Source organism: Loxodonta africana, chromosome 25 (assembly GCF_030014295.1).
Source record: "Loxodonta africana isolate mLoxAfr1 chromosome 25, mLoxAfr1.hap2, whole genome shotgun sequence".
Classification (NCBI taxonomy): domain Eukaryota; kingdom Metazoa; phylum Chordata; class Mammalia; order Proboscidea; family Elephantidae; genus Loxodonta; species Loxodonta africana.
This window is the reverse complement of record NC_087366.1, coordinates 49,206,972-49,231,541: the sequence shown is the minus strand read 5'-3', so window position 1 is coordinate 49,231,541 and position 24,570 is coordinate 49,206,972. Positions and strand designations below refer to the sequence as shown.

General features: G+C 49.0%; 1 protein-coding gene across 5 annotated transcripts in view; it reads left to right on the top strand.

Annotated features, from left to right (window-relative positions):
• The window catches only part of PSEN2 (presenilin 2), a 38,648-nt gene extending 14,644 nt beyond the window's left edge, over positions 1–24,004 (top strand). For 2 of the 5 annotated variants that reach the window (XM_064276786.1, XM_064276787.1), the window contains exons 3-11: positions 2,527–2,741; positions 4,247–4,388; positions 7,971–8,038; positions 8,868–9,088; positions 11,228–11,326; positions 14,376–14,459; positions 14,845–14,951; positions 18,173–18,344; positions 20,484–24,003. In XM_064276786.1, the coding sequence (XP_064132856.1) occupies positions 2,527–2,741; positions 4,247–4,388; positions 7,971–8,038; positions 8,868–9,088; positions 11,228–11,326; positions 14,376–14,459; positions 14,845–14,951; positions 18,173–18,344; positions 20,484–20,683 (1,308 nt within the window). In that variant the 3' untranslated portion in view covers positions 20,684–24,003. Of the gene's footprint in view, positions 1–2,526; positions 2,742–3,389; positions 3,525–4,246; positions 4,389–7,970; positions 8,039–8,867; positions 9,089–11,227; positions 11,327–14,375; positions 14,460–14,844; positions 14,952–18,172; positions 18,345–20,483 lie in introns of those variants that run through there. The other 3 variants (XM_064276788.1, XM_064276790.1, XM_064276789.1) reach the window with 3 other exon arrangements.
• Positions 24,005–24,570: the final 566 nt, after the last annotated feature.

The following is a 24,570-nucleotide window of genomic DNA, read 5'->3' as shown; positions in this document are numbered from 1 at the left end:
ATGGGAAGTTCTTACCAGTCAACAAATCCAAGCTTATAAACTAAAACATCTCAAAACCAATGAGCATTTAGCAAAGTCCAATAAGTTCGAAAGCTTGCATTATCTGGGGTCTGAAACAGGCCTGGTACTGAGATCTTGCGGGGAGCTGTCTGCATCAGGTGTCATCTGCTTCCGATCTCCACGCCATTTGGATTTCAGCTTAAGTCCTTTTGTAGTTTGACGAGTCCAGGTAGGGGTTTTAGACTTTTTTAGTTGAGACAGGTAGATCCAAGTCTTAATTCTCTTTAATTGAGTGGTAAAAGGCTTAGTGAGAGGACCAAACATAGTCCCTTCCAGTGAGGCTCAAGTAAATCCTGTAACTGATGCCTCTTCAATATACACAGTCAGCTGGTTCAATAGTAAATAGTTCAGGTAATTCCAAGTTTTGTTGGAGTACTGCATTAAGGAGCGGCAATATTTTAGTAATTCAGGTTGAATTAAATTAGAATCAGAGTAAGTTGAAAAATAAGGGTTGACCATAGGTCTTAGAGTAACAGTTTCATAAGAAGTTAATTTATGGGGTCCAAACGAGGTAGTTTGGAAGTACTTTAGTCCAAGACAAGCTTAAGGCTTCACATAGTTTAACTAGTTGGGTTTTTATTATACCATTAGTTCTTTCCACCAGATCAGAGGATGGTAAGGACGTGTAACCTCTGGTAAATAGGAAAAATTTTACATATTTCCTTAGCAGGCTTTCTGAGAATTGCAAAACAGAAGCAACTTCTGAGAAACTGACAAAATGGAGTCGGACCTACATTTTAGTCAAAAGCCTAAGCCAAGTCAACTGCCTTGAATTTTAGAATGTTATTTGTCAATGCTGAACATGTTTCAGTGAAGCTACCAGCCAAAAACAGACTAGGGAGAAAGGCCTGGCAGTCTACTTCTGAAAATCAGCCAGTGAAAATCCTATGGAGCTCAACGGTTCAATCCCATTGTGTATGGGGTTGCTGTGAATCAAGGGCTGACCTACCAGCACCTAACAACAGCAGGAACAGTTTGTGTTTGGTTTTTGAGCTGGGAGAAAATGGGCTACACTGTGACTTATTTTTGCCACCCACAGGCCAGGGGCTGATAATATGAAGATGAGACATACTTGGGAGCGTCTCTTAGCCATGCCGCCTCCTCCCCTGTGAGGGCAAAACAGCATCTGATTTTGCCCAAACCCCACTGTCTATTTTGCCCATTGTAGTATTTTAAAACCTTGCCCTGTGGAATTTTTTCTTCCAGCAAGCCTAATCCTCCTTGCTGAAATTTGTACTTGTTTCTTCATTTATTCTGAAATTTGTGTGCATTTTTGTTTTAGTTTCTATTCATTAACAGTTTTCCTTTCGCTTCTCAACTAAATATTTAGAATGTTCTCTGCAAAGAAATGATACTGAAACAACGTTTCTGATTTTTGTTTTGACTTTTTCTTTGGCTGTTAATCTAATTAGCAACACAGCTGATGACCCTCAATTTCCAAAACAAAATCTTGCAGACCCTTTTGCGCCCACATCTGACAGGCTTCCTGCCCCTCATTTGTACTCTCCTGCCTTCCCATAGTAAGGTCCCTGGTGGCTTAAATGGTTTACGCTCGACTGCTGACCTAAAAAGGTTGGCGGTTTGGACTCACCCAGTGACACCACGAAAGAAAGGCCTGGTAATCTACTTCCGTAATGATTAAAACCAAAAACCCAAACTCATAGCGACCCTATAAGACAGAATACAACTGCCCCATAGAGTTTCCAAGGAGTGCCTGCTGGATTCATCTGTAAAGATTACAGCCGAGAAGACCCTATGGAGCAATTCTACTTTGTAACGTGTGAGGTTGCCATGTGTTCAGATCAACTCAGCAGCAGTGGGCTTGAGTTTTTGGTACCTTCCCATACCCCTTGTCCTCCCAGATGCTGGGCACCCATTTAGCCTCTCTAGGGTTAAAAATTTGTATACTTAATTTTCTGGGGCAAAAAGGTCAAAGTCATTTTTTTCCCTTGCAGATTTCCAATGTCTTATTCATAATCAGAGTTCCTACACATGCTAGTGATTCTAGTTTATGATTTATCGAGCAAAAATGTTTAATCTCTCTTCTTCCAGCCACCTGGCCTGTGTCCTCCCGGATCAGTATGGCCATGTAAACAGAATTGAACGGTGTCTGGAACAGCCTGTACGTGGGAAGGATCTTTTGATCTTTAGCCACTCTGGTTGTGGGCCTGCAGGCTTCCCTTCTCTGTGGCTACAGTGACCCCCCCTCCCTGCGTTGTGGTGCTTGGTGCCAATTCACATTTTTCTCTACTGTTATCCTTGTCAACCTTTGAAATGTCCCAGAAATTCTAGCACCCCCTGTCCAAACTACAGCTAATAGACTGATTTTTGCATCTGGAAAGCCACGTTAAAAACTTCTTATTTGGAGTTCTAAAAATCCCAGCACTGTATTGGTTTAGGGGGATATCCTGTGAGGGGCATCCCATGGGGGGCTTCCTGTGGCCCTCACAATGTGGTTTCCCACAGAGAAGCCAGGAAAACGAAGAGGACTGTGAGGAGGACCCTGATCGCTACGTCTGCAGCGGGGTGCCTGGGAGGCCCTCAGGCCTGGAGGAAGAACTGACCCTCAAATACGGGGCAAAGCACGTGATCATGCTGTTTGTGCCTGTCACACTGTGTATGGTCGTGGTGGTGGCCACCATCAAGTCCGTGCGCTTTTACACAGAGAAGAATGGACAACTGTGAGTTGGGGCGGGGCGGGGTGTGGGGGTGGGGTCAGGGATGTGTACAGCTTCTGTTGACCACCTGCAGACCCACACAGGCTGCCTGAGTTCACGCCCTGGTGCACCTGCTGGGCATGGTCCTCAACCACTCTATGCCTCAGTTTCTTGGTCTGTATAATGGGCTTAGTCATGGGGTTACTGGGAAAATTAGTGAGCGAGCACACGTAGAGGGCTTAGAACAGTGCCTGCCCCAGAATGAGTGCTGGGGCACAATAGCATTTATTACAGAAGGCGAGTCCTTGTGCGCAGCACCAGGCCCAGCATCCAAAGGTCGGGCTTCCGTCACAGCTGGGCCACCGATTACTGTGACCTCGAACAAGTCACTTCCTCCCTGAGGCTCTGCTGCTTGAATGTAAAAGGCGGTGGTTGAACCAGATGGTTCCGTAGTTCACTTCCAGCCTCGTGAAGGAGATGGATAGAGTGTTCTGTTTACGTTAGTAAAAATAACACATACCCAGAGCAGCCGAGACAAATGGAAAGCTTCCCCCACCCCGTCCCCCTGCCCCAGGGTCACTATTGCTGAGGGCTGACCTTCCTGAGCATCTTCTTTTAACTGGGGAGTTCTTGTTCAGTTTTTGTTTTGTTTGGTTTTTTTCAAAGAAAGGAGTAGAGAGAGAAGCCGCCCCCCAAGCCCCCCGGGAAGTTTATAGTCTGTTGGGAATTCAGAGCAGCCCAGTTGAAAAGCCATAAGAGAACTTAGCCAGCCTTTTGCTTCCAGCAGTCCATGTTGGAAAGAGCGAGGTATCAATCAATTGCTTCTTGTTTCTGATTTTTAGTTTATCAGCGGCAAGTGCAGCTACTGGGTTACTTGGGGTGGGGAAAGCAGGAGGGTGGAGGAGTCCTAGCCAGGGGAGCTGCTGGAGAAGGTTTGGGTATGGAAGTGCTGGAGGGAGTGGAGAAGTGGGCGGGGACAGAGAGAGAGTAGCACCCAGAGAAGCCTCCAGAAAAGGTTTCAAAATCCGAGTGGGGGTGGAGCCCACTGCGACACTGGGCTCCAGTTGCCATCGAATCGACTCCAACTCATGGAGTCCCTGGGTGGTGCAAACGGGTAACGGGCTTGCTGCTAACTGAAAGTTTGGAGATTCGAGTCTACTAAAAGGCACCTCAGAATAAAGTCCTGGCAATCTACTTGCAAAAACTCAGCCATTGAAAACCCTATGGAGCACAGTTCTACTCTGATGCCCACATGGTCACTATGAGTTGGAGTTGACGTGATGGCAGCTGGTTACTGGTTACCCTGGGCTCAGTCATCGGGCTGAGAGCCACAGGTACGCAGTCAGGTGATGGGAAATGGGTTGGGAGACAAGGAGATAGTGGGCAGCACTCTGCCAGGGCAGAGGTATGGGGGTGGTAGCAGTGGGGTGTTCCCAGAGGGCCTCTATAAGCAGGGACAAGGATTGCACGGGGGTGGGGTGTGCATGGCAGGCAGGACCAGAGACCATCCACCTTTCTTTTCCCCTCAGCATCTACACACCCTTCACCGAGGACACGCCCTCAGTGGGCCAGCGCCTCCTCAACTCCGTGCTCAACACACTCATCATGATCAGTGTCATCGTGGTCATGACCATCTTCCTGGTTGTGCTGTACAAGTACCGCTGCTACAAGGTGAGGACCCAGACATGCCTGCCCTCTGCCCGCCCTCCCCGCCTCCAGTCTACGCACACCTCTGTCAGGTGGGGCCCCTCACACAGCCACCTTTACTTACTTTTTTAACTGTCAAAGTTCCTTTTTTCTGTAAAAAAAAAAAAAAAACACAGCTACATCGAGTCAACTCCAACTCATGGAGGCCTCGTACATGTCAGAGCAGAACTATGCTCCGTAGGATTTTCAGTGGCTGATTTGTTGGAAGTACATCACTGGGTCTTTCTTCCAAGGCACCTCTGGGTGAACTCAAACCTCCAGACTTTCAGGCATCAACCATGTGCACCTCCCAGGGACTCCTTCTGCAAAGCAGACTCTGAATTTGTCCCACCCCACCCCCACCAGGGATTACCCAATACTCTTATCTTTTAAGTTGACACATGAGCCCACTCAATTGAGTTCCTCATTGCAATGTTCAGAGTGTCACTTCTCCTATTCAGAAGTTAATTTTATTTTGCTTCTCCTTCCCAAGAAGTAAGAAGTTCTATTTTAGGCTCCCTTCACCCTGACTCTTCTCCTCCAGATTTATTTTTATTTTCCATTTCCCTTTTGGATGGAGAAAGACAGATTCTGTGCTTCAGTCTGCCTGCCTGGCAGCCATTAGGGTTGGCCTTAGGGAGCAGTGGCGAAGCTGAGTCCCACCTAGCCTGAGTCACGTGCATTTTCCGCCCTCCAAAGATGCTGTATGACTTTGGACGTTGCTTTCCAGTCTTTTCATCCAAGGAAGACTTTGAAACCCTAAAGACTCAAAGGAAGTTAAGCTAGGCGTTAAATCAGTTCGTGTCAACTCTGACACTGTGTGGGTGGCCAAAACTAGAACCGTGCTCCGTAGCATTTTCAGTGGCCGATTTTTCGCAAGTAGATTGCCAGGTCTTTCTTCCAAGGCATCTCTGGGTAGACTCAAACCTCCATCCCTTTGGTTAGCTGCTGAGTGTGTTAACCATTTATACCATTCGAGGACTCCTAAGCGAGGCCTGACCTGATTTGAAGCTATTTAAATGCAGGCACAGCCTGCACTGCTCACGCAGCAGTCACCATTCATTGAGCAGGTAGAGAGGCAGGAGCGCTTAGTCTAGGGAGATGGGGGTTGTAGTACAATGATGGAGCCGAGGGTGCTGCTGGGGTGAGAAGTGGGAGGGGCTGTCGGGAAATGTCCCTGAGCTGCAGCTTATCAATAAAAAACCTGACAAAAACCAAATCCTTTGCCATCGAGTCGATTCAGACTCATAGTGACCCTATAGCGACCCTATAGGACAGAGCAGAACTGCCCCATATGATTTCCAAGGAGCACCTGGTGGATTTGAACTGCTGATCTTTTGGTTAGCCATAGCTCTTAACCACTATACCACCAGGGGATCCTATCAATAAATAGCAAATGTAAGTGAGGGAGAACTTAAAATTAGGGTTGGGGAAAGAACAGGGTGGTGGGAAGCAGGGTAGAAGGATGCTTGTTTGGGACAGAGCATATAGCGTGCCTAAGAAGAAGTTAGAAATAGCATGGATGTTGAAAACAGGTGCTGCTGGTCAGGGGGTGTCTAGGAGACCATTGAGAAGCAGCTCAGCCATTCCTTCAGTGAGGTGCCTTGAGCCTGCCTTCATGCCAGGCCCCATTCTGGGGCCCAGGGTTCCCCCAGTGAGCAAGACAAGCAGGTGCCCTCTCAGCTGAAGGTTGTGATTTTCAGGCCAGGAGCTGATGGTGACCAGACAGGCAGGTGGTGGTTGGGATGGAGGGGAAGCATACTCTAGAGGCAGGCCTTCCCCTTCCAGCTGTGCTCCCAGCCAGGCCTCTGCCACTGCTAACGTGATGAGCAGGCTGGGTCCCCAGCTGAGGTCCCTGGTGGCCTGAGCTCGTGATGGATGGGTCTCTCCTCAGAGGTGAGGTTGGTAGATTTGATATCACTGTTCCTTTGACAGCTGGCAGAGGGACTGATTTAGGATCAGCCCTATGCTCATTCTTGTCCATTCCTGATTGGCAGTATGGCAACATTTCTCTTTCTGAGGACCTGTTTGTAGCTCTCAGCTAGGAGGGGATGCCCTGGGTTGTCTCTCTTCAAAAACATCTCCCTTTATACCAGTGTTCATTGCAGCATTATTCACAATAGCCAAAAGGTAAAAATAGCCTAAATGTCCATCAGCAGATGAATGGATAGACAAAATATGGTGCATACATACAATGGAGAATTACTGGGCCACAAAGAGAAATAAATAGGGTCGCTATGAGTCGGAATCGATTCAGTGGCACTGGTTTCTGGGTTTAAAGAGAAATGAAACCCTAATACATGCTACAACATGGATGAACCTTGAAAACATCATGCCAAGTGATATAAGTCAGTCGCAAAAGAACAAATACTGTACGATCCCCCTCATAGGAAATGTCTAGAATAGGCAGGTGCAGATACGCAGTAGGCAGAGATCAACATTTATTAGTGGTAACTGGGGTAAACAGGAGTGGGAAAAGGGGAGTCGTTGCTTAGGGGACACTGATTTTCTGTTAAGGGTGTTGGAAAAATTTGGAAACGGGTGGTGGTGATGGTTGCACAAGGTGATGACTATAATTAATGTCACGGAATTGTACACGTAAGAAATGTCGAAGTGGCAAATGTTTTGTTGTTACATATCTATTTACTACAGTTAAAAAAAAACTTCCCTCAAGAGCCTGCCTCCATCACCCTGTAAAATAGCACTCCCATGAGTCTCTGTCACCTTCTCTTGCCTGTTGTTTGTTTTTCTTGGTAGCACTTGTCACTACCTGCTAATACATTGTGTATTTGTTTGTGTTCATGGTCTGTCTCCCCTCACACTGGAGTGCATTACATGTGGCCAGAGGCTTTGCTGGTTTTATCCCCAGAGCCTAGAACGGTGCCTGGCGTGTAACAAACGTCTGAAATAGTCTTTCTAAATGAGCGTGTGAATAGGTGGGGAGAGCACTGGTGTAGCTGTTGGTCAACATAAAACCTCGTCTTACCTCCTTCTCTGTACTCGCTGGGTGACCTCGAGAGAATTCCTTGAATTTCTGTGCCTTCCTCTCTTCGTCTGTAAAATGACCACCCAGTACCTTGTCTAAAGCTTGCTAGTGCTGCTGTAACACAGACGTCACAAGGGGAGTCTCTAAAGAAAAAGCAGGAGTTTATTGTCTTACAGTTCCGGAGGCTGGAAGTCTGAATTCAGGGCCATCAGCTCTAGGGAAGGCCTCCAGAAGTTCCTCGGTGTTCTTTGGCACCTGTCCTCCCTATATGTGTGTCTCTGTGTCTGTTCTGTTCTTTTTATAAGACACCTCTCAGGAATGATTAGGACCCACCCGACTCTGGCATGGCCTCATTGAAATACAAAAGAACGCCCCTATTTCCAAACAAGGGCGTATTTAGAGGGGTTAGGATTTCCGTGTATATTTTAGGGGGACACAGTTCAATTCATAACCTCCCAGCACTGTCATGAAAGACTAAGAAAGACTTTCAGGCTTGGACATCAGGACCAGGAATGGATGGGCCTGTGGTCTTAGGGGCCCGAGGGTACCTCACGAGCGTTCCATCTGCTTCTGTTGTCTAGTTTATCCACGGCTGGTTGGTCATGTCCTCCCTGATGCTGCTATTTCTCTTCACCTACATCTACCTTGGGTAAGTGGCTGCTGGTGGCGTGAGTGACCAGGAAGGACCTGGGCAGGCAAGAGTGACTGTTGTGCTCAGACCTCCCCACTGTCAGCCACCCTGGGAGTCCAGGCTTTGGGGCTCCTCCCACAGCCTTCTTATCAGGGAAGGGGGGTGGGGATCTCTGGGGGGCCACATGTCTGCCTATTTGGTTCCTGACTTAAAACAAGCAAAGTCATCATAGAGGAGGCTGTCTGTGAACCCGAGGGGGATGGAAACCCCTCAAAATTTAAGTTCTTCTCTTTGGACTCTTCCCACGTACTTCCTAGTTTATGGAGAGAATTACCCGCTCTGTTGCCCCTTGATTTGGCATATCAGCCTGAGCCAGGAGCCCAAAGAGCTTGACAGACGGACTCATGGGGACCCTGTGTTTGTCAGTGTAGAATAGTGTTCCGTAGGGCTGATTTTTCAGAGGTAGATTGCCAGGCCTTTCCTCTGCAGCACCGTGGGGTGAACGCAAACATTCAACCTGTCTTAGCAGCCAAGCGTGTTAACCACTTGCTCCACCAAGAAAACACTCTTCAAGGACCTTTTCCCTATTCAAAAGGGTCTTCCAGGTTATGCCAGTGCACATTTAAATGAACCTTCCCAAGCATGAGTCATCAGTTTATATCCCACCCCATTGCAGAAAATATGTCAGGCAGGTAGTCATAAGGCCAGTGGAAATGGAAAGAAGGGGTATTAGCAAATAAGGCCAGAGGTTGGAAGAACCCGGTTGGGACTTACCGGTTGAGGAGCAGGGACTATTCAACTGTGTCAGGGTCTCACCTCTCCCCGGGCTCTGTCTTTGTCCCTGCAGCGAAGTGCTCAAGACCTACAACGTGGCCATGGACTACCCTACGCTCTTCCTGATCGTGTGGAACTTCGGGGCAGTGGGCATGGTGTGCATCCACTGGAAGGGCCCCCTTGTGCTGCAGCAGGCCTACCTCATCATGATCAGTGCGCTCATGGCCTTGGTGTTCATCAAGTACCTCCCGGAGTGGTCCGCCTGGGTCATCTTGGGTGCCATCTCCGTGTACGGTGTGTTACACTCACAGGCTGTCCCGGGTTTCTAAATAGCCAGAAGGCCATTAGAAAAAGGGCAGCAATCACTCCTAGTGATTCCTGCATGAGTATCACGTCCTTCCAATCAGAGCCTGAACACGTGAGAAGCTCCCACAGTGTTAGCACATGGAAAGTAGCTTTTATTACTTACAGCAAGAAGCAGACAGCACACTACAGGAAAAATTCCATGGTGAGCAGTACCCGCAGCTCAAAAGCTATCCGGGTGGAGGTGGAAGACTCTTCTACACCTGCCCCACTGTGCACCGGGGGACTCAAGGGCCTACCTGACATCAGCCCCCCGGCTAGGTAGGCTTGGTTAGGTGGTCTGAAAACTTGTGGTACGCACGCTTCCCCTAGCACCATAGCTGAGGGACAAAGAGGGCCTCCCCTACCCATTTTTTTTTTTTATACTTTAAGTGAAAGTTTACAAACCAAGTCAGCCTCTGATACAAAAACTTATATACACCTTGCTATATACTCCTAGTTGCTCTCCCTCTAATGAGACAGCACACTCCTTCCCTCCACTCTCTATTTTTGTGTCCATTCGGCCAGCTTTTGATCCCCTTTGTCCTCTCATCTCCCCTCCAGATAGGAGATGCCAACATAATCTCAAGTGTCTACTTGATCCAAGAAGCTCATTCTACACCTGTATCATTTTCTATCTCATAGTCCGGTCCAATCCCTGTCTGAAGAGTTGGCTTTGGGAATGGTTCCTGTCTTGGGCTAACAGCAGGTCTGGGGACCATGACCTCTGGGTCCTTCTAGTCTCAGTCAGACCATTAAGTCTGATCTTTTTACAAGAAATTGGGGTCTGCATCCCACTGCTCTCATGCCCCCTCAGGGGCTCTCTGTTGTGTTACCTGTCAGGGCTCCCCCACCCAGTTTTATACTCCAGGGGTCATATGACTCACTCTAGGAAGCACAACGTAGATTTCTTTTTACTCTGACCACCTGAGGGGCAGTGTGGTCAGACATTCTGGTGTGTGCTTAGATGGAATTCTAACTCTTTAACCCTGCTGACAAATAGCAGGCTTGAGTGGAGCGGTGGTTTGTTCTGAGACCTAAAGATGCTAGCAGGCGGAAGGATGGGGAAGATCATGGCCGCCGGGCTTGTCAGAAGGACTGCCTCCTTACAGACAGTGTGTGACCTGGGCAGTGGTGGTGACATTCCGTGCCAAGTTTTCCCCACTGATGCACAGAGCAGCGGGTGGTGGAAAGGTCACCTCCTTCCCAAGGATGCCTTGATGGTCTCCCTTCTGAGAGGTTTGCCTTCGTAAGCACATGGAGTTCCATAGACTTGTGGTGTTCTAGAAATAAAACCCATTATTGTTAGAAATAAGACCTGTAGAAGTCTTTATTTTCCATTGTTCCTGACATGGTTACTGATAATAGCAAATGTTTATCGAACACTCGCCCTGTGCCAGGCACTGTTAAGCACTTTACACACTAAGTTATTTGCAAAACAACCCTAAGTGCCTTTGGTACAGTGCCTCTAAAAATGACTACCTCAAAACGTTAGCTGTTATTTGACTGATATTAGCATGACTACTATTACCGGTGTTATTACTTTCGTTTTAAAGAAAAGGAGTCCAAGGCTCAGCAAAGTGGAATTTGAACCGAGCCCTGCTTGACTTCTAGGCATGTCCTCCAGGTCTCGGAGGTGCGCTGCTTTTCCTCGCTGGCGGCAGCACTGCTTGCCGTTGAGTCGACTCCGACTCCCAGCAACCCTGTGTGTCAAAGAGAACTACACTCCATGGGGTTTTCAGTGGCTGATTTTTTTTGGATGTAGGTCGCCAGGGCATTTTTCTGAGGTGCCTCTGAGTGGACTCAAACCTCCACCTTTTCATTTAGCAGCTGAGTGTGTTAACTGTTTGCACCTCCCAGCAGTTACCCCTTTTAGACCCTGCTCTGGGCTCCAGCAGATGCTGACAGAATAGGCTGTGACTGGAACCTGGCAGCTTTAGGGTGCCAGCTGAACTGCAGAAGGCAAGATAAGCCTCACTCTGGGTCCTGGGACAGCTCGTCCCTTGCTCGTATGTCAGGGGGCTGGCTTCTCTCTCTGGGAACCATTGGGGAATGTCTTTTTCATGTGACGCGGACTGTTCGTTTTCCCAGATCTCGTGGCTGTGCTGTGCCCCAAAGGGCCACTGAGGATGCTGGTGGAGACTGCCCAGGAGAGAAACGAGCCCATCTTCCCTGCCCTGATATACTCTTGTGAGTAGCTTCCGCCTCTGCTTGAGGGGGGCCAGAAGGCACTGGTAGTGGGGCGAGGGACCCCTCCTGCCTGTGGCTTTCAGAGTGACTAGGACAGTTGTCTTTTTCCCAGCCCAAGGGGAGAGGGGGCCTTGGCGATCCGGGGAGGGTGTCCACCTTGCAGAGATGAAGGCAGACTGCATCACCCACTACACAGAAGGCAGCTTATGGTGCTAGAGCAGGAAGTACATCAGAGGGGACGTGACCCATCACGGCACCTTCATCCCATCCATCTTCCAGTGGCCCGCTGTGGGTACGGGCTACGTCCTGTGAACCTGCAGCCTTTGAAGCCCTGCACCCTCCCCCTTGCCCTCCAGCTTCCTCCAGGCTCCAGAGGAGGGGCTTTGTGAATACTCTTCAGGGCAGGTGTCTGGGGGAGCAGTGGGCTCCTCATTTTCACTGGGCTTCCTTGACAGTCGGTGGGCGGTGCAAACAGTTAACTCACCCAGCTGCTAACCACAAGGTTGGAGATTCACGGCCACTCAGAGTGGACTCAGGGGAAAGAGCTGGGTACCTACTTCAAAAACACCAGCTGTTGAAAGCCTTGTGGAGCACAGTACTACTCTGACATACATGGGGACACCATGAGTTGGAATAGGCTTGATGACAACTTGTTTTTCCTTGACAGCACATGGCTGACTGAAGTTAACTGTCTCTGAAGGGCAGGTACATACTCTTGTCCGTGACCTCAGCATCAGTGTGTAGGGATTTAGGTTTATATACGCATTAAACACACGTGCGTCAGGTCCCCACTCTGTGGCAGGTGCTGTGCCAGTAATTACAGTGGGACACAAGACCCACATGGTCCCTGGCCCCAGGGAGCTCACAGCCCTGTGGCTTTTATACCCTTTCTACCCCCATCACTGAGATGGGGGAGCTATTTAAATAGAGAGCCTGCATTTCTGGAGCTCTGGGGCAGTGGTTAAAGTGCTCGGCTGCTAATCAAAAGATCCTCGGTTCAAAGCCACCAGCCGCTCCATGGAAGAAAGATGCGGCCATCTGCTCCCATAAGGATTACAGCCTTGGAAACCCTATGGGGCAGCTCTACTCTGTCCTGTAGGGTTGCTATGAGTTGGATCAACTCAGTGACAGTGGGCTTGGGGTTTGTTGCTGTTTTTTTTTTTTTTTTTTTTCGGTTTTTGGGGCCTGCATTGTGCAGGGGGAGCCCGAGCCCAGGGAAACAGTTTCTTGACTGGAGGCTACAAAGTGCTAGATAATTTGTGCACAAGTGAAGCATCAAGCTTGTGGCAGAAGATGGTTAGTGTCTGTCCCTGGGCATGGACGCGTGTGGCAGACCCTTTCAGGGGATGAGATGGGTCATGTGAAAACGCTGAAGGCTGTGCCTGGTATAGGCATCTGTGTGGTGAGTGTCTGTGTTCTGGGGACTTACCAGGGAACAAAGTGATGTCTCTGGTCTGACGTTGCTCACGTTTTAGAAGGGGAGACAAACCGTAATGAAACAGACAAACGTAAGTCAGGAGATGATAAGTGGTGTGTAGGAAAGTAAAGCAGGTAAGGGAGTCGGGCTTCAGGGTGGGTAGGGGTGGGTGCTATTTTGTATAGGTGGTCCAGGACACTCCTATAAGGCTGATATTTGACCAGAGACCTGACTTAGGTAAATCTGGGGGTACAGCATTCCAGACAGAAGGAACAGTAGCAGGTGCAAAGGCCCTGAGGCAGAGCGTGCCTGTGCATTGAGCGAGCCCAGGGGGCCAGTGTGGCTGGAGTAGAGGGAGAGAGGATGGGAGGTGGAAAAGAGGTCAGAGAAATGGGGAGGGTCCAGGCCACATCTGGCCCTGCAGGCCATGACGAGGACATTGGCTTTTACCCCTGAGTGAGAGGTGAAGCCATTGGAACATTTTAGCCTGACCTGACTTTATGTAACACAGGTTGTTAGTGGAGAGTAAAATGTATGGGGGACAAAAGTGGAAGCAGGAGACCTGGCGGCTATATAAATAATAACCCACAAGAGAGACAATGGGGTTTGGACCCGGGGCAGCAGTAGAGGTTGTGGGAAGTGGTTGGATTCTGGAGATATTTTGGAGGCAAAATTGACAAGCTGTCTGGTTGTCTAGGGTATGAGAGAGTCAAGAATGACATCAGTGCTTTGGCCTGAGCAGCTAAAAGGGTGGAGTCGCCGTTTCCTGAGAGGGAGAAGATGTGGGTGGGGCAGGTTGTGGGGGGGCAGGTTTGAGAGTGTGTTTTGGCCTTTAAGCTTGAGGTGCTCATCAGACATTCAGGTGGAGAGTTGGAGGTATCAGGTGGTAAGCTGAGATAGTTCTAGGCTAGAGATACAAAAGACAATTACTTCATAAAGCTACTCACTAATATTATTGATGTGGTTTGTGGGGAAGAAAAGACCCAAACCAACTGCCTTCGAGTCTATTCTGTCTCATGGTGACCCCATGTGTGTCAGAGTAGAATTGTGTTCCATGGGATTTACAGTGACTGGTTTTTGGATGTTCCTGGGGAAGGACATCATGCTTGGTAAAATAGAGGGTCAGTGAAAAAGAGGAAGACCTTCAATGAGATGGACTGAAACAGTGGCTGCGACAATGGGCTTAGTTGTTAACAACGATCGTGAGGATGGTACAGGACCAGGCAGTGTTTTGTTGTGTTGTACGTAGGGTCACTATGAGTTGGAACCGACTCAATGGCACCTAACAATAACAACAGCAGATTGCCAGGCCTTTCTTCTTACGCACTCCTTAGTGGACTCAAGCCATCAACCTTCCAGTTATTAGCCAAGCACTTAACCGTTACCATCACTTAGGCAGCTTGTTTGTGAGGAAATTGAGGCGGGGGGAAAAAAAAAAGGAAAAGGTAGTGATTGCCCACACCTGGTCAGTGAGTCCAGGCCCCGCCTCCCAAGGGCTTCCTAACCATGTATGTAAACAAATACCATGTAAACTAAGGGTCCTGTGCTGGCTTCCTGGGGGCAAAGACTGTCCCCCTGCCTTCCAGGCCTGGGGACAGCCCCAGTTACCGCTTTCTGTTCTCCTTTCTGTAGCTGCCATGGTGTGGACGGTGGGCATGGCCAAGCCGGACCCCTCCTCCCAGGGAGCCCTCCAGCTCCCCTACGATCCAGAGATGGGTGAGTGTCCCCGGGGCTGACAGCCTGTCAGAATTGGAAGGCAGCTTCTCATCTGCATCCCCCTGTATGGGTACAGGGGGCCCATGTTCCTGCATCCTGCCCCCAGCTCTCCTAGGCTTGGCCTCTGCGGGAGCATAAGAGACAGCCTTCTTGGGCACACGTCTTGGAGACTGGGTGGGGTTGGACTGTCGGCCCTCAGCCCCAGCCTCACTTGGCTTCGTTCCCTTTCTGGTTCTGGGGACTGCTGTGGCTGGTGGGTGTGGGCGGGAGCACTGGGGTTCCGCAGTGATGCTGGGTGACCCCCGTCCCCGGGGCTTTGTTCCCCAGAGCCGAGGGACACCATTTGACTCTGCTTGTTTCTCTCACCACCATGACCGACACCCAGAGGAAGACTCCTATGACGGTTTTGGGGAGCACTCGTACCCGGAAGTCTTTGAACCCCCCCTGCCTGGCTACCCGGGGGAGGAGCTGGAGGAAGAGGAGGAAAGTAAGGTGCCCATGTTCAGATGGCTGGCTTCAACCAAGGGGCGGTGGCGGGGGTGTTGGTGTGTGAGGAGAGAAGCCCCTTTTCATTTCAAAGCCACCTTTACAAAAGTCATGGAGAAACCTGCAAAGGTGGGGCCTGGCTTTCGGCCACAGGGGTGTTGGTATTGAGGCTGAACCATTTATTTAACAGGTGTTTACCGAGCCCTGACTGTGCTGAGGTACTGGGGGAAAAGACACCCTGCTCTCATGGGGCTTAACAGTCTAACGGGGTTGAGGGCATTAGCCCCACACAGGACTGTGAAGGAGAGAACATAGGTGCCCGGAGAGCAGGTTGGGGCATGACCTGGTCTGAAGGGGTCAGAGAAGGTTGTCTGAGGAAGTAACCTCTGAGGCAAGCTCACAGCAGTAAGCAGGTGCGAGGCGGCACAGGAGAAGTATGTCCAGTGAGGGGCTTGCGCACGGAGACCCTGAGGCAGAGGGCTGCCGTGAGTTAGAGGAGGTGAGGGCCTGCTGGCCCATGGTACAGGGGTGCGGTGAGGGGGATCCCTCTTTATTCGAGGAGCAGAGGGAGCCACAGGAGGGTTTTATACTGCATGGAAGGATGGATGTCATTGGGAAGGATGGATCCCATATGAGTATCCCACCCTCAGTGGGCCTGTAGGAGGTCCCTGTGCAGCTATGGGGGAGGCAGGTGGGCTCAAGGCTCTGAGGAAGGGCTGGGCTGACAGGTCACAGCCTCTGTATTGGGGCCACGAGTAAGTCACAGAGCATAGGGCGGGGGCAGAGTTGGGGGGTGCCTCCCTGGAACAGAGCTGGGGAGACATGAGGAGCTGTTGTGGAGGAGGGCCTTGAAGACAAAAGCCCAGAGGTGGTTGGAGACCTGGTTCTTTTCCCAAGGGAATTAGCATGGTCAGTCAATGCACATTCGGCCACAGGCGGGACACAGCAGCACCCTGGAGCATATAAAGCACTCTGAAGCAGCTGCAGGTGCTTTCAGCCCAGGGAGGTGGCTAAGCCTGAGGAGGTCCTGAGGGGGGAGCCTTTGCAAAGGCTGAGAGATGAAAGAGACTGTGAAGTGAGCCTTCCTGGAGCTCTTTGGTGTGGTTAGGCCGAGGGGGTGGGGTGAGCAGGAAGCAGCTGGGGGTGGTGGCTGGGAAAGACCTTACAGGGCGTGGCACAGGCAGAGAGAGCTCCGGTTTTCTCCTGCAGGCCACAGAGACCACTGGTGATTATGCAGGGAAACAAAATAGCAGCTCTGTGTTCCAGACCCAGGCAGGGAGGAATCTATGCGGATGGACTCGTGGGAGACCACAAGGGGGCACTGCCCTAATCCAGACAACAGAAAAGAGTGAAGGGCTAGGGGTCAGGGTCAGAGACTAGCCAGAGCACATGTGGGATGGCCCTGAAGGACTCCCTGTGTGAGGGACACACGTGGAGGTGGAGGGTTGGTGACCATGCCCACCAAGACATAATCAGGCAGGTGTGCAGGAGGTGGGGCAGGGCTTTGGACATGCAAGCAGGAGAGCCTGCTGCACACCCAGGTAGAGATTTCAGTAGACACTCAGTGGGTGAGGGGCTCCGGGGAGAGGCCAGGGTTTGAGACCAGGCCTTACAGTCATCAACTTACATGTTGTCAAAACTAAGGGCCTGAAGAAGAGACCCTGGGAGGGTGAGGGAGCAGAATGGAGAGCACTAAGGACAGCCCAGGGGTTACAGAATGGCCCGGAGCCCATGGAAGACCCCAAGGTGTAGCCGTGAGAGGGACTGGACCTGGACGGGAGAAGGGGGTGCTGCAGGCATCCGTTGGGACAGCCAAGCAATGGCTTGGGCCTCAGCGGGCCAGGGATAGGGTAGGGGGCAGATGCCTGGGGCCGCTAGGTTTCAGAAGTGAGCACAGGGTTCTTTTGAGAGTCCTGCCTGAGAAAGACAGAGATAAAGGGAGGGAGAGGGCAGAAAAGCAGAGGTAGAGGGTAGCAAGAGAAGGACCAGGACAAAGAAAGCAGTATTTTTAAGATGGGCAAGACTTAGACATGTTTATCAGGCCATGAGGAAGGGGCCAGCTGAGGGGAGCAGTTGAAATCAGAGGTGCAAATGTGGTGTTGATGAAGAGGTCCTGGAGGAAGGGCAGGGCGACACACTGCCTGGAACAGGAGGAAGGTCCCCCTTGCTTGGAGCTTAGAAGGGAGGAGGGGTGGTGGACAGGTAAGGCAGCCACGGGTTTCCTTACAGCAGGCCTGCTTGGCTCGAGTTTATTATGTAAGCCTTCCTATTGTCTACCTATTGTCCATAGGAACAAAATAATCCTATACACAGGAGCACAAGGGCAGCTGTACAAAAGAAAACAGAAGCATTTTAGAAGCTTAAACTTATCAATAACAGAGAAGCTAATTGCAAATTAATTTTACCTGTTTTTTGGGGGAGTCCTCAGAGGCCTTCTATCTAGGCATGTACAATTAATGTTCTTGAAAGTAGTGAAATTAAAATTCCCAGAAAAAATGTATAATTCAGACTTAGCACTGACTTTTGTACAGTAGTGCTTCCTTATCTGCAGGGGATATGTTCCAAGACCCCCGTGTGAATGCCTGAAACTGAGAATAGTACCGGGCCCTACGATTTGTCCTGTGCATACATACCTAGGATAAAGTTTAATTTATAAATTAGACACAGTAAGAGATTAACAACAATAACTAATAATAAAATAGAACAATTAAAAACAATATGCGTAATAAAAGTTATGTGAGTGACGGCGTGAGATTTTATCATGCCACATACTCATTTAACATTTTTGAATGGTAGTTGACTGAGGATAACTGAAACCTTGGCAAGTGAAACCGTGGATGGGGGGTGGGGGGCTACTGTACACCAGTTCCCTCAACCCTGGGCAGTATGTTTTTATTTGTTCTGTTTTTGCTCAGCTAAGTGTAAAGCACTGGCTTTACCCAAGTATTAGAAATGTCTGCTTTGACTGCGTAGTTTATAAGTCACCCAAACCATGGATTTCCCTACCTTTTGCCACTAACTGCCGTTTTCCAGAGGACAGCCTCTTTTTTGTCACCACTGTGCATGGCTATTCCCAGGGTCCATGTGAGTTGGATCAGGCTGGGCAGGGACTCTACATGGTCCAGGGCCCTGAGGCCCTGGGGCTCTGGCGCCTCTTTTCCTTGGCCAGACAGAGAGGGGTCATGCTTTTCTGCCTACCGTTAGCTTCTCTTCCCTCCTTCTGCCAGCCTCCTCTCAGGACTTCGGAGACCAATGGGTGCACTTTCTCTTCCCCACACAGGGGGTGTGAAGCTTGGCCTCGGGGACTTCATCTTCTACAGCGTGCTGGTGGGCAAGGCGGCAGCCACCGGCAGTGGGGACTGGAACACCACGCTGGCCTGCTTTGTGGCCATTCTTATTGTGAGTGGACACTCTGGGCGTTGCATTCCCCTGGGGTCTTATCAAGGGGACCCCGGGTCCCCAGGAAGTTTTCAGGTGCAGCCTTCCCTCTGAGGAGGAAAAACACTTTTTGGAACTGGGTGGGGCTGTCAAAAGGAACCCTAGTGGTACAGTGGTTAAGTAAGTGCTTCGCTGCTAACTGAAAGGTTGGTGGTTCAAACCCACCAGCTGCTCCATGAGAGAAAGATGTGGCAGTCTGCTTCTGTAAAGATTTACAGCCTTGGGAACACTATGAGGGCAGTTCTACTCTGTCCTACAGGGTCACACTGTGAGTTAGAATCAACCTGACGGCAGGGGGTTTGGTTTGGTTTGGGGAACTGTCAAGAAGATCCTCGAGACCAAGGATTTGGAGCCCTAGTGGCGCAGTAGTTAAGAGCTCAACTGCTAAACAAAAGGTTGGCAGTTCAAATCTACCAGCCACTCATTGGAAACCCTATAAGGCAGTTCTATTCTGTCCTATAGGGTCGCTATGTGCAATGGCTTTGGTTTGGTGGTTTTTGTTTTTTTTTTTTTTTTGGTAGTTGTCAACAGGAGTCCCTGAGCTGTGCATATCGTTAATGCACTTGGCAGCTAACCAAAAGGTTGGAGGTTTGAGTCCACCCAGAGGTATCTCAGAAGAAAGCCCTGGCAGTCTACTTCAGAAAAATCAGCTGTTGAAAACCCTATAGAGCACAGTTCTACTCTGACACACATGGGGGCGCCATGGGTTAGAACCAACTTGACGGCAACCGGTTGGTAGGTAGCTGTCAGCAAGATCCTCTCCAGACGGTTCAGAACAGTGCAAGGGGAGGGGTGACCCAGGAGCTCTGACGTTCAGTGAGCAGCACTCCATGCCAAGGACTTGGCCAGAAGTGTTGTGTGCTTGTCTCACAATACCCTGTGTGGTGGGTATGATCACCTCAGGTTTGTAGAAATAGGTTATGAGCCTTACCCATGGGCACAAAGTCAGTGAGGGACTGAGTCGTGATTTAAGCTCAGTTCTCTGACTCTGGAGTCTGTGCTTCCCTCTCCTCTGTGCCACCCGGACACCATGGGATTCTGAACTCCAGGGTCTCCTGAGGTTTTGAGGGCAACCTCATCACTTTGAACCCCAGGAGTGAAATTTGTAGGCCCCTGTAGTCGTTTAACATGGCCAAATACACACAGTGGGGAAACATCCTTTTATGATTTCACCTCAGACGTTTTCCTTTTAGGATCAGAGGAGGTGGAGTCTCAGAGTAGTCCATTCTCAGTGCTCTGCCCATTTGAGGAAAACCCTGGAGGTTATGTGGCAGGGCACATTAAGGCTGGTGGCCCAGGTTTTTGGGGATTCTGCTTCTGCCCACACGTGAGTGTCAGGGACGGGGTGACCAGCCTCCAGGCCCTCCTCCACCAACAGTCTGACCTAGAGCTGCTGCTCCCTCAGGGGTAGGGCTGGCACTCTGGTTCTTTGTCCCCACTCAGCTCGCTCACTGCCTACCTTGGCCCTGTGGGGGGTGGGATGGGCACCCCTCACACCTGCTTCCGAGGGGATGAGTCACATAGCGTCACTGATTCCCCTGATGTGAGCTGCTGAGAACCTTCCTAGCATTTCAGTTGGGCCCATCTAGTTCTTATATAAATATATGCTCCCTGAGGGGAGGTGTCTTAGTGTCATGACTGACTATGATAGGCAGACCAGGGAGGCATCTTACTGTCATGAGTGACTGTGATAGACCATGGAGGCGTCTTACCGTCATGAGTGACTCTGCTAGCCATACCAGGGAGGTGTCTTACTGTCATGAGTGACTGTGATAGATCATGGAGGCATCTTACCGTCATGAGTGACTGTGCTAGCCAGACTGGGAAGGCAGCATAGTCTAGAGAGCAGCCCTGTCCTAGGAGTCAGGAGGCTGTTTTCTGGCTCACCCACTAGCATGCGGGGTGTTATGATGTGAGTGAGAACATCTGCCCTATGATAGCTCACAGAGCTGTTGCGAGAATCAGGGAAGATAATGGGGTGACAAGTGCTTGAACAAGCTCCTGAGCCCAGAGACTAGGCTGTCCTTAAGTCCCTCACTAAGTGCTTCCTTCCCTCCTTCCCCTACACATCCTCACCCCTCACCTCTCTGTGTCCTACAGGGTTTGTGTCTGACCCTCCTGCTGCTGGCTGTGTTCAAGAAAGCGCTGCCTGCCCTCCCCATCTCCATCACGTTTGGCCTCATCTTCTACTTCTCCACAGACAACCTGGTCCGCCCGTTCATGGACACCTTGGCCTCCCATCAGCTCTACATCTGACACGAAATGCAGTGCTGTGGGCTGGAAGCTGTGGGGAATTTTAACTTGATGCAGTTGTATAGTTTTCACTCTAGTGCCATATATTTTTAAGACTTTTCTTTCCTTTAAAAAAATAATAAAAACCATTGTGTTTACTTCGTGAAGATGAAGCAGAACCAGCTTTTTGGTGCTAGTTGTTTCTGTCACCAGATTTTGGCTCACCCTGTCATCAGCACTCACTTCACCAACAGGAAACACAGATTTATCTAGCTGAACTGAGAAGGGTTGCCCAAGGTGAGGAGAGGACATGGAAAAGGACGCCTGTTCACACTTCACGGCCTGGGATCGTCCGAGGGCTGACGTGAATGACGATGTTCGTCTGTTAGGGACCAGGAGTACATGCTTGGGAACTTGACTAAGCACCTGTCACTCTGGCCAGAGAAGACAAGCCATTTTTTTCTGCAAGGAATGTTCCCAGTGCTTTGTCTATGATGTCATTGTTATTTTATTACTTTTAGAAGCAGAGTCCCATTCTTGTGACATCAAGTTACTGCTGGGAAATGGCTTAATATTATATCAATAAATAGATGAACCCCGTTGGGATGTTGGTGTTTGGTCTCTGTAAGTGTTGACCTCTGTCCCTGTGTCTCTGCGGCACCCCAGAATAACGTATGCTGCAGGCACTTAAGGGAAGAGATTTGCCCGGTTACGAAGGAGAGATACTTCGCTGTCTTCCCTCTCTGAAATCATTTATTTGACCAGCAAGTTTTCTAAGCAAAGGTTTTCAGAGAGCAGCAAAGCAAGATGTCCAACCTCTCTGAGGTAGAGCAGGCTCTTATGAGCAGATCCCCTGTGTGCCAGCCCAGGCCCTGGCCCTTTGTACACGTTGTCGGAAACAATCCAAGGTGGTTGCCTAAATGTCAGTGGTTGCTTTATTGAGTGTCCCTCCTCAACAGAAACCAGTGCTCCAGGGCCAGGCAAGAGCCGATGTCCAGAAGCTCACTTTCTCTTCCTTATCTGGTCGTAGTTCTGGGCACTCTGGTTGGGGGAGTGGACAAGTTGGGTTTTTCTTTTCCTTATGCATCTGACGCAGTGTCCAGGCTGCAGGGAGAACCTCTTGGTAGTGACTTCAGCTTCTTGGCCGTGCAGAGCAGGCTGCTGTCACTGCTGATGAGCACAGCTGCTGAGTAGCTGAGACAAAGCATGTGCTGTGTTTGGAGTTCAGCCTGGTAGCACTGTCCACTTGTTCCAGAAATAATGTCAGTGTCGGGACTGGGTATTTATTATGAGAGGAGTAAAAGGGTATGTTGGTGTTTGACTGGAGCTTTCTTTTTCCTGGACTGTTTGGTGAATGAGGTAGGGGGAGGGCTGAGAAGGCCCAATGCCATTTATCCTGGTGGTGGCACTTGCATGTACCAGCAGTTGGAAAGCTGCAGAGCTATGACTTACGACTAATAAGCAGTCAGAGACAAAGGGGTGATAACATCACAGTCATGAAAGCCAGAAGTAGGAAGAGTTTTAAGAGGATGAGAAATGGCTCCTGATGTTAAAAGCCACCAAGAGGTTAACCAGTTACCATCAAGTTGATTCCAACTCATGGCAACCTCATGTGTGTCTTGAGTAGAACTGTGCTGCACAGGTTTTGCAGTGGCTGATTTTTTTGAAAGTAGACTACCAGGCCTTTTTTCTGAGGCTCCTCTTGATGGACTCCAACCTCCAGCCTTTTAGTTAGTAGCCAAGTGTGTTAACCATTTGCATCACCCAGGGACTCATACCAAGAGGTTAAGGGGGTAAGAAAAACTGCCAGAAGCCCATTAAAAGTGGCAATTAGGGCAATATTTATCTTTGAAAGAGTAGGCTTAGGGTGGGGTTTCCAAAGATGATATTGGATACATTTGTTAGGCATAAGGAGATCTTTGTCAAAGGCCTGACTGGGGATGCTGGGGGTGGAGGTCACATTCAGAGGTAAAAGCTAAAGGTGATGGTCCCATATTGAAGTAGATTGACAGTGAGGGAAGCAGCTGTGTGATTAAGGGGACGCATCTGTTAAAATTGGAAAAAAAAAGGAAAAGTGAGAGGACACTAGGATAAGAGCTACTGGAGAGAAAAAGGAACCTGAGGAGGGTCAACATGCGGAAACTTGGTTCCTGAGGAGCTGGGAGACCAGCGAACATGGAACACCAGTGGGGGAGAGAGGAAAGATGAAGGGGTTCAAAAAGATAGAATTCAAACAAGCTGAAAAGATGAGGGAACTGGTGCACAAGCCCCTGTATACCCACCACCGGATGTAACCAGCCAGCTAATCTTAATACTTGTCCACACTGGCTTCAGATTTGTTGTTAGAAGTAAACTCTGTCATTTTGAGGTCCTTCCCTAATCTTTTCCCTAATCCTACTGCTGCCCTCCTGCTGTCCTGAAGTCCATTTTATCTTTCCCATCCATGTTTAGTTTAGTTTTGCATGTTTTTTTTAAAAAAAAAAACTTTACAATAGTAGTATCATACTGCATATATTGGACAATTTGCTTTAATTTACATGTTTGAGCTGTTCATGTATATAAATGTAACTCTGCTTCAGCCATTTTAACTATTGTATAGTACTCCGTTGTGTGATATTCCGCTATCCATTATGCTACTGATGGACACTTAGGGATTTTCAGTGTTTCTGTATGATAGGTATACTGCAACCAACATTCTATTATGTTTTGTGAATTTGGGTGAGAGAAAAATCTGTATTTTTATGTAAAATTGGAAGTCCTCTAATTCAGTTGCTCCCTGAGCAGTTTTATCAATTTATACTTCAGCAGTATGAGAGTTCCCCCTTCTCCCAAACTCGGCATTATCAGAATTTTCGTTTTTTGCTAATTGGATAGGTGTTATCTCCTTTAGGTTTTAGTTTGCATTTCCTGTTTTTTTTTTTTTCCCAATTGTTTTATTGTGGTAAAAATATATATAACAAAACATTTGCCAATGTAGTGTTTTTTGCACAAACATTCAGTGCCGTTGGTTATGTTCCTCATTTTGTGTAACCAACATCAGTATCCACTTCCAATTAACAGAAACTCAGTGCCTCCTAAACAGAGACACCCCCCTCCTAGCCCTGGTAACCAGCAGTACACTTTGGTCCCTACACATTTGCCTGTTTCCTATAAGTGGGATCATATAGTATTTGTCCTTTTGTGATTGGTTTATTTCACTCCACATAATATTTTTAAGGTTCAGCCATGTGGTGCCGGGTATCAGGACTTCATTCCACTCTATGGCTGAGTAATTATTCCACGGTGTGTATATATGACGTTTTGGTTATCCATTCATCTGTTGATGTACACTTAGGTTGTTTGCACCTTTTCGTTTCCTCAGTTTTTATCGACATTAAACATCTTCTTATATGTTTTTTGGTTGTGCCAGTTTCCTTGTCTGTTCATATCCTTTGCCCATTTTTTAGTTGGATTGTGTGATATGTGTATATGTGTGCATGTATTCTGAATAGATGCTAAACTTGGGTCAGTTATATGCATTCCAAATATCTTCTCCTAGGCTGTGCCTTGCCCTTTGACCTTCTCTTAGGGGTCTTTTGCTAGACCAAAGTAAGTTTAAAATGTTAGTGTTGTTAGATATATCGATCACTTACTTTTCTGGTTTATGCCTTGGAATCTTATTTAAGAAACCCTACCCTTGAGGTCTTCTAAAAGCTTAAATTTTTATTTTCACATTAAGATTTTTAACCCATCTGAAGTTTATTTTACGTATGGCGTTTAGTAACCAAACCAAACCAAATCCACTGCTGTTGAGTCGATTCCGACTCCGAGCAACCCTACAGGAGAGAGTAGAACTGCCCCATAGGGTTTCCAAGGCTGTAAATCTTTACGGAAGCAGACTGCTACATCTTTGTCCCACGGAGCAGCTGATGGGTTGGAACCACTGACCTTTTGGTTAGCAGCTGAGCACTTATCC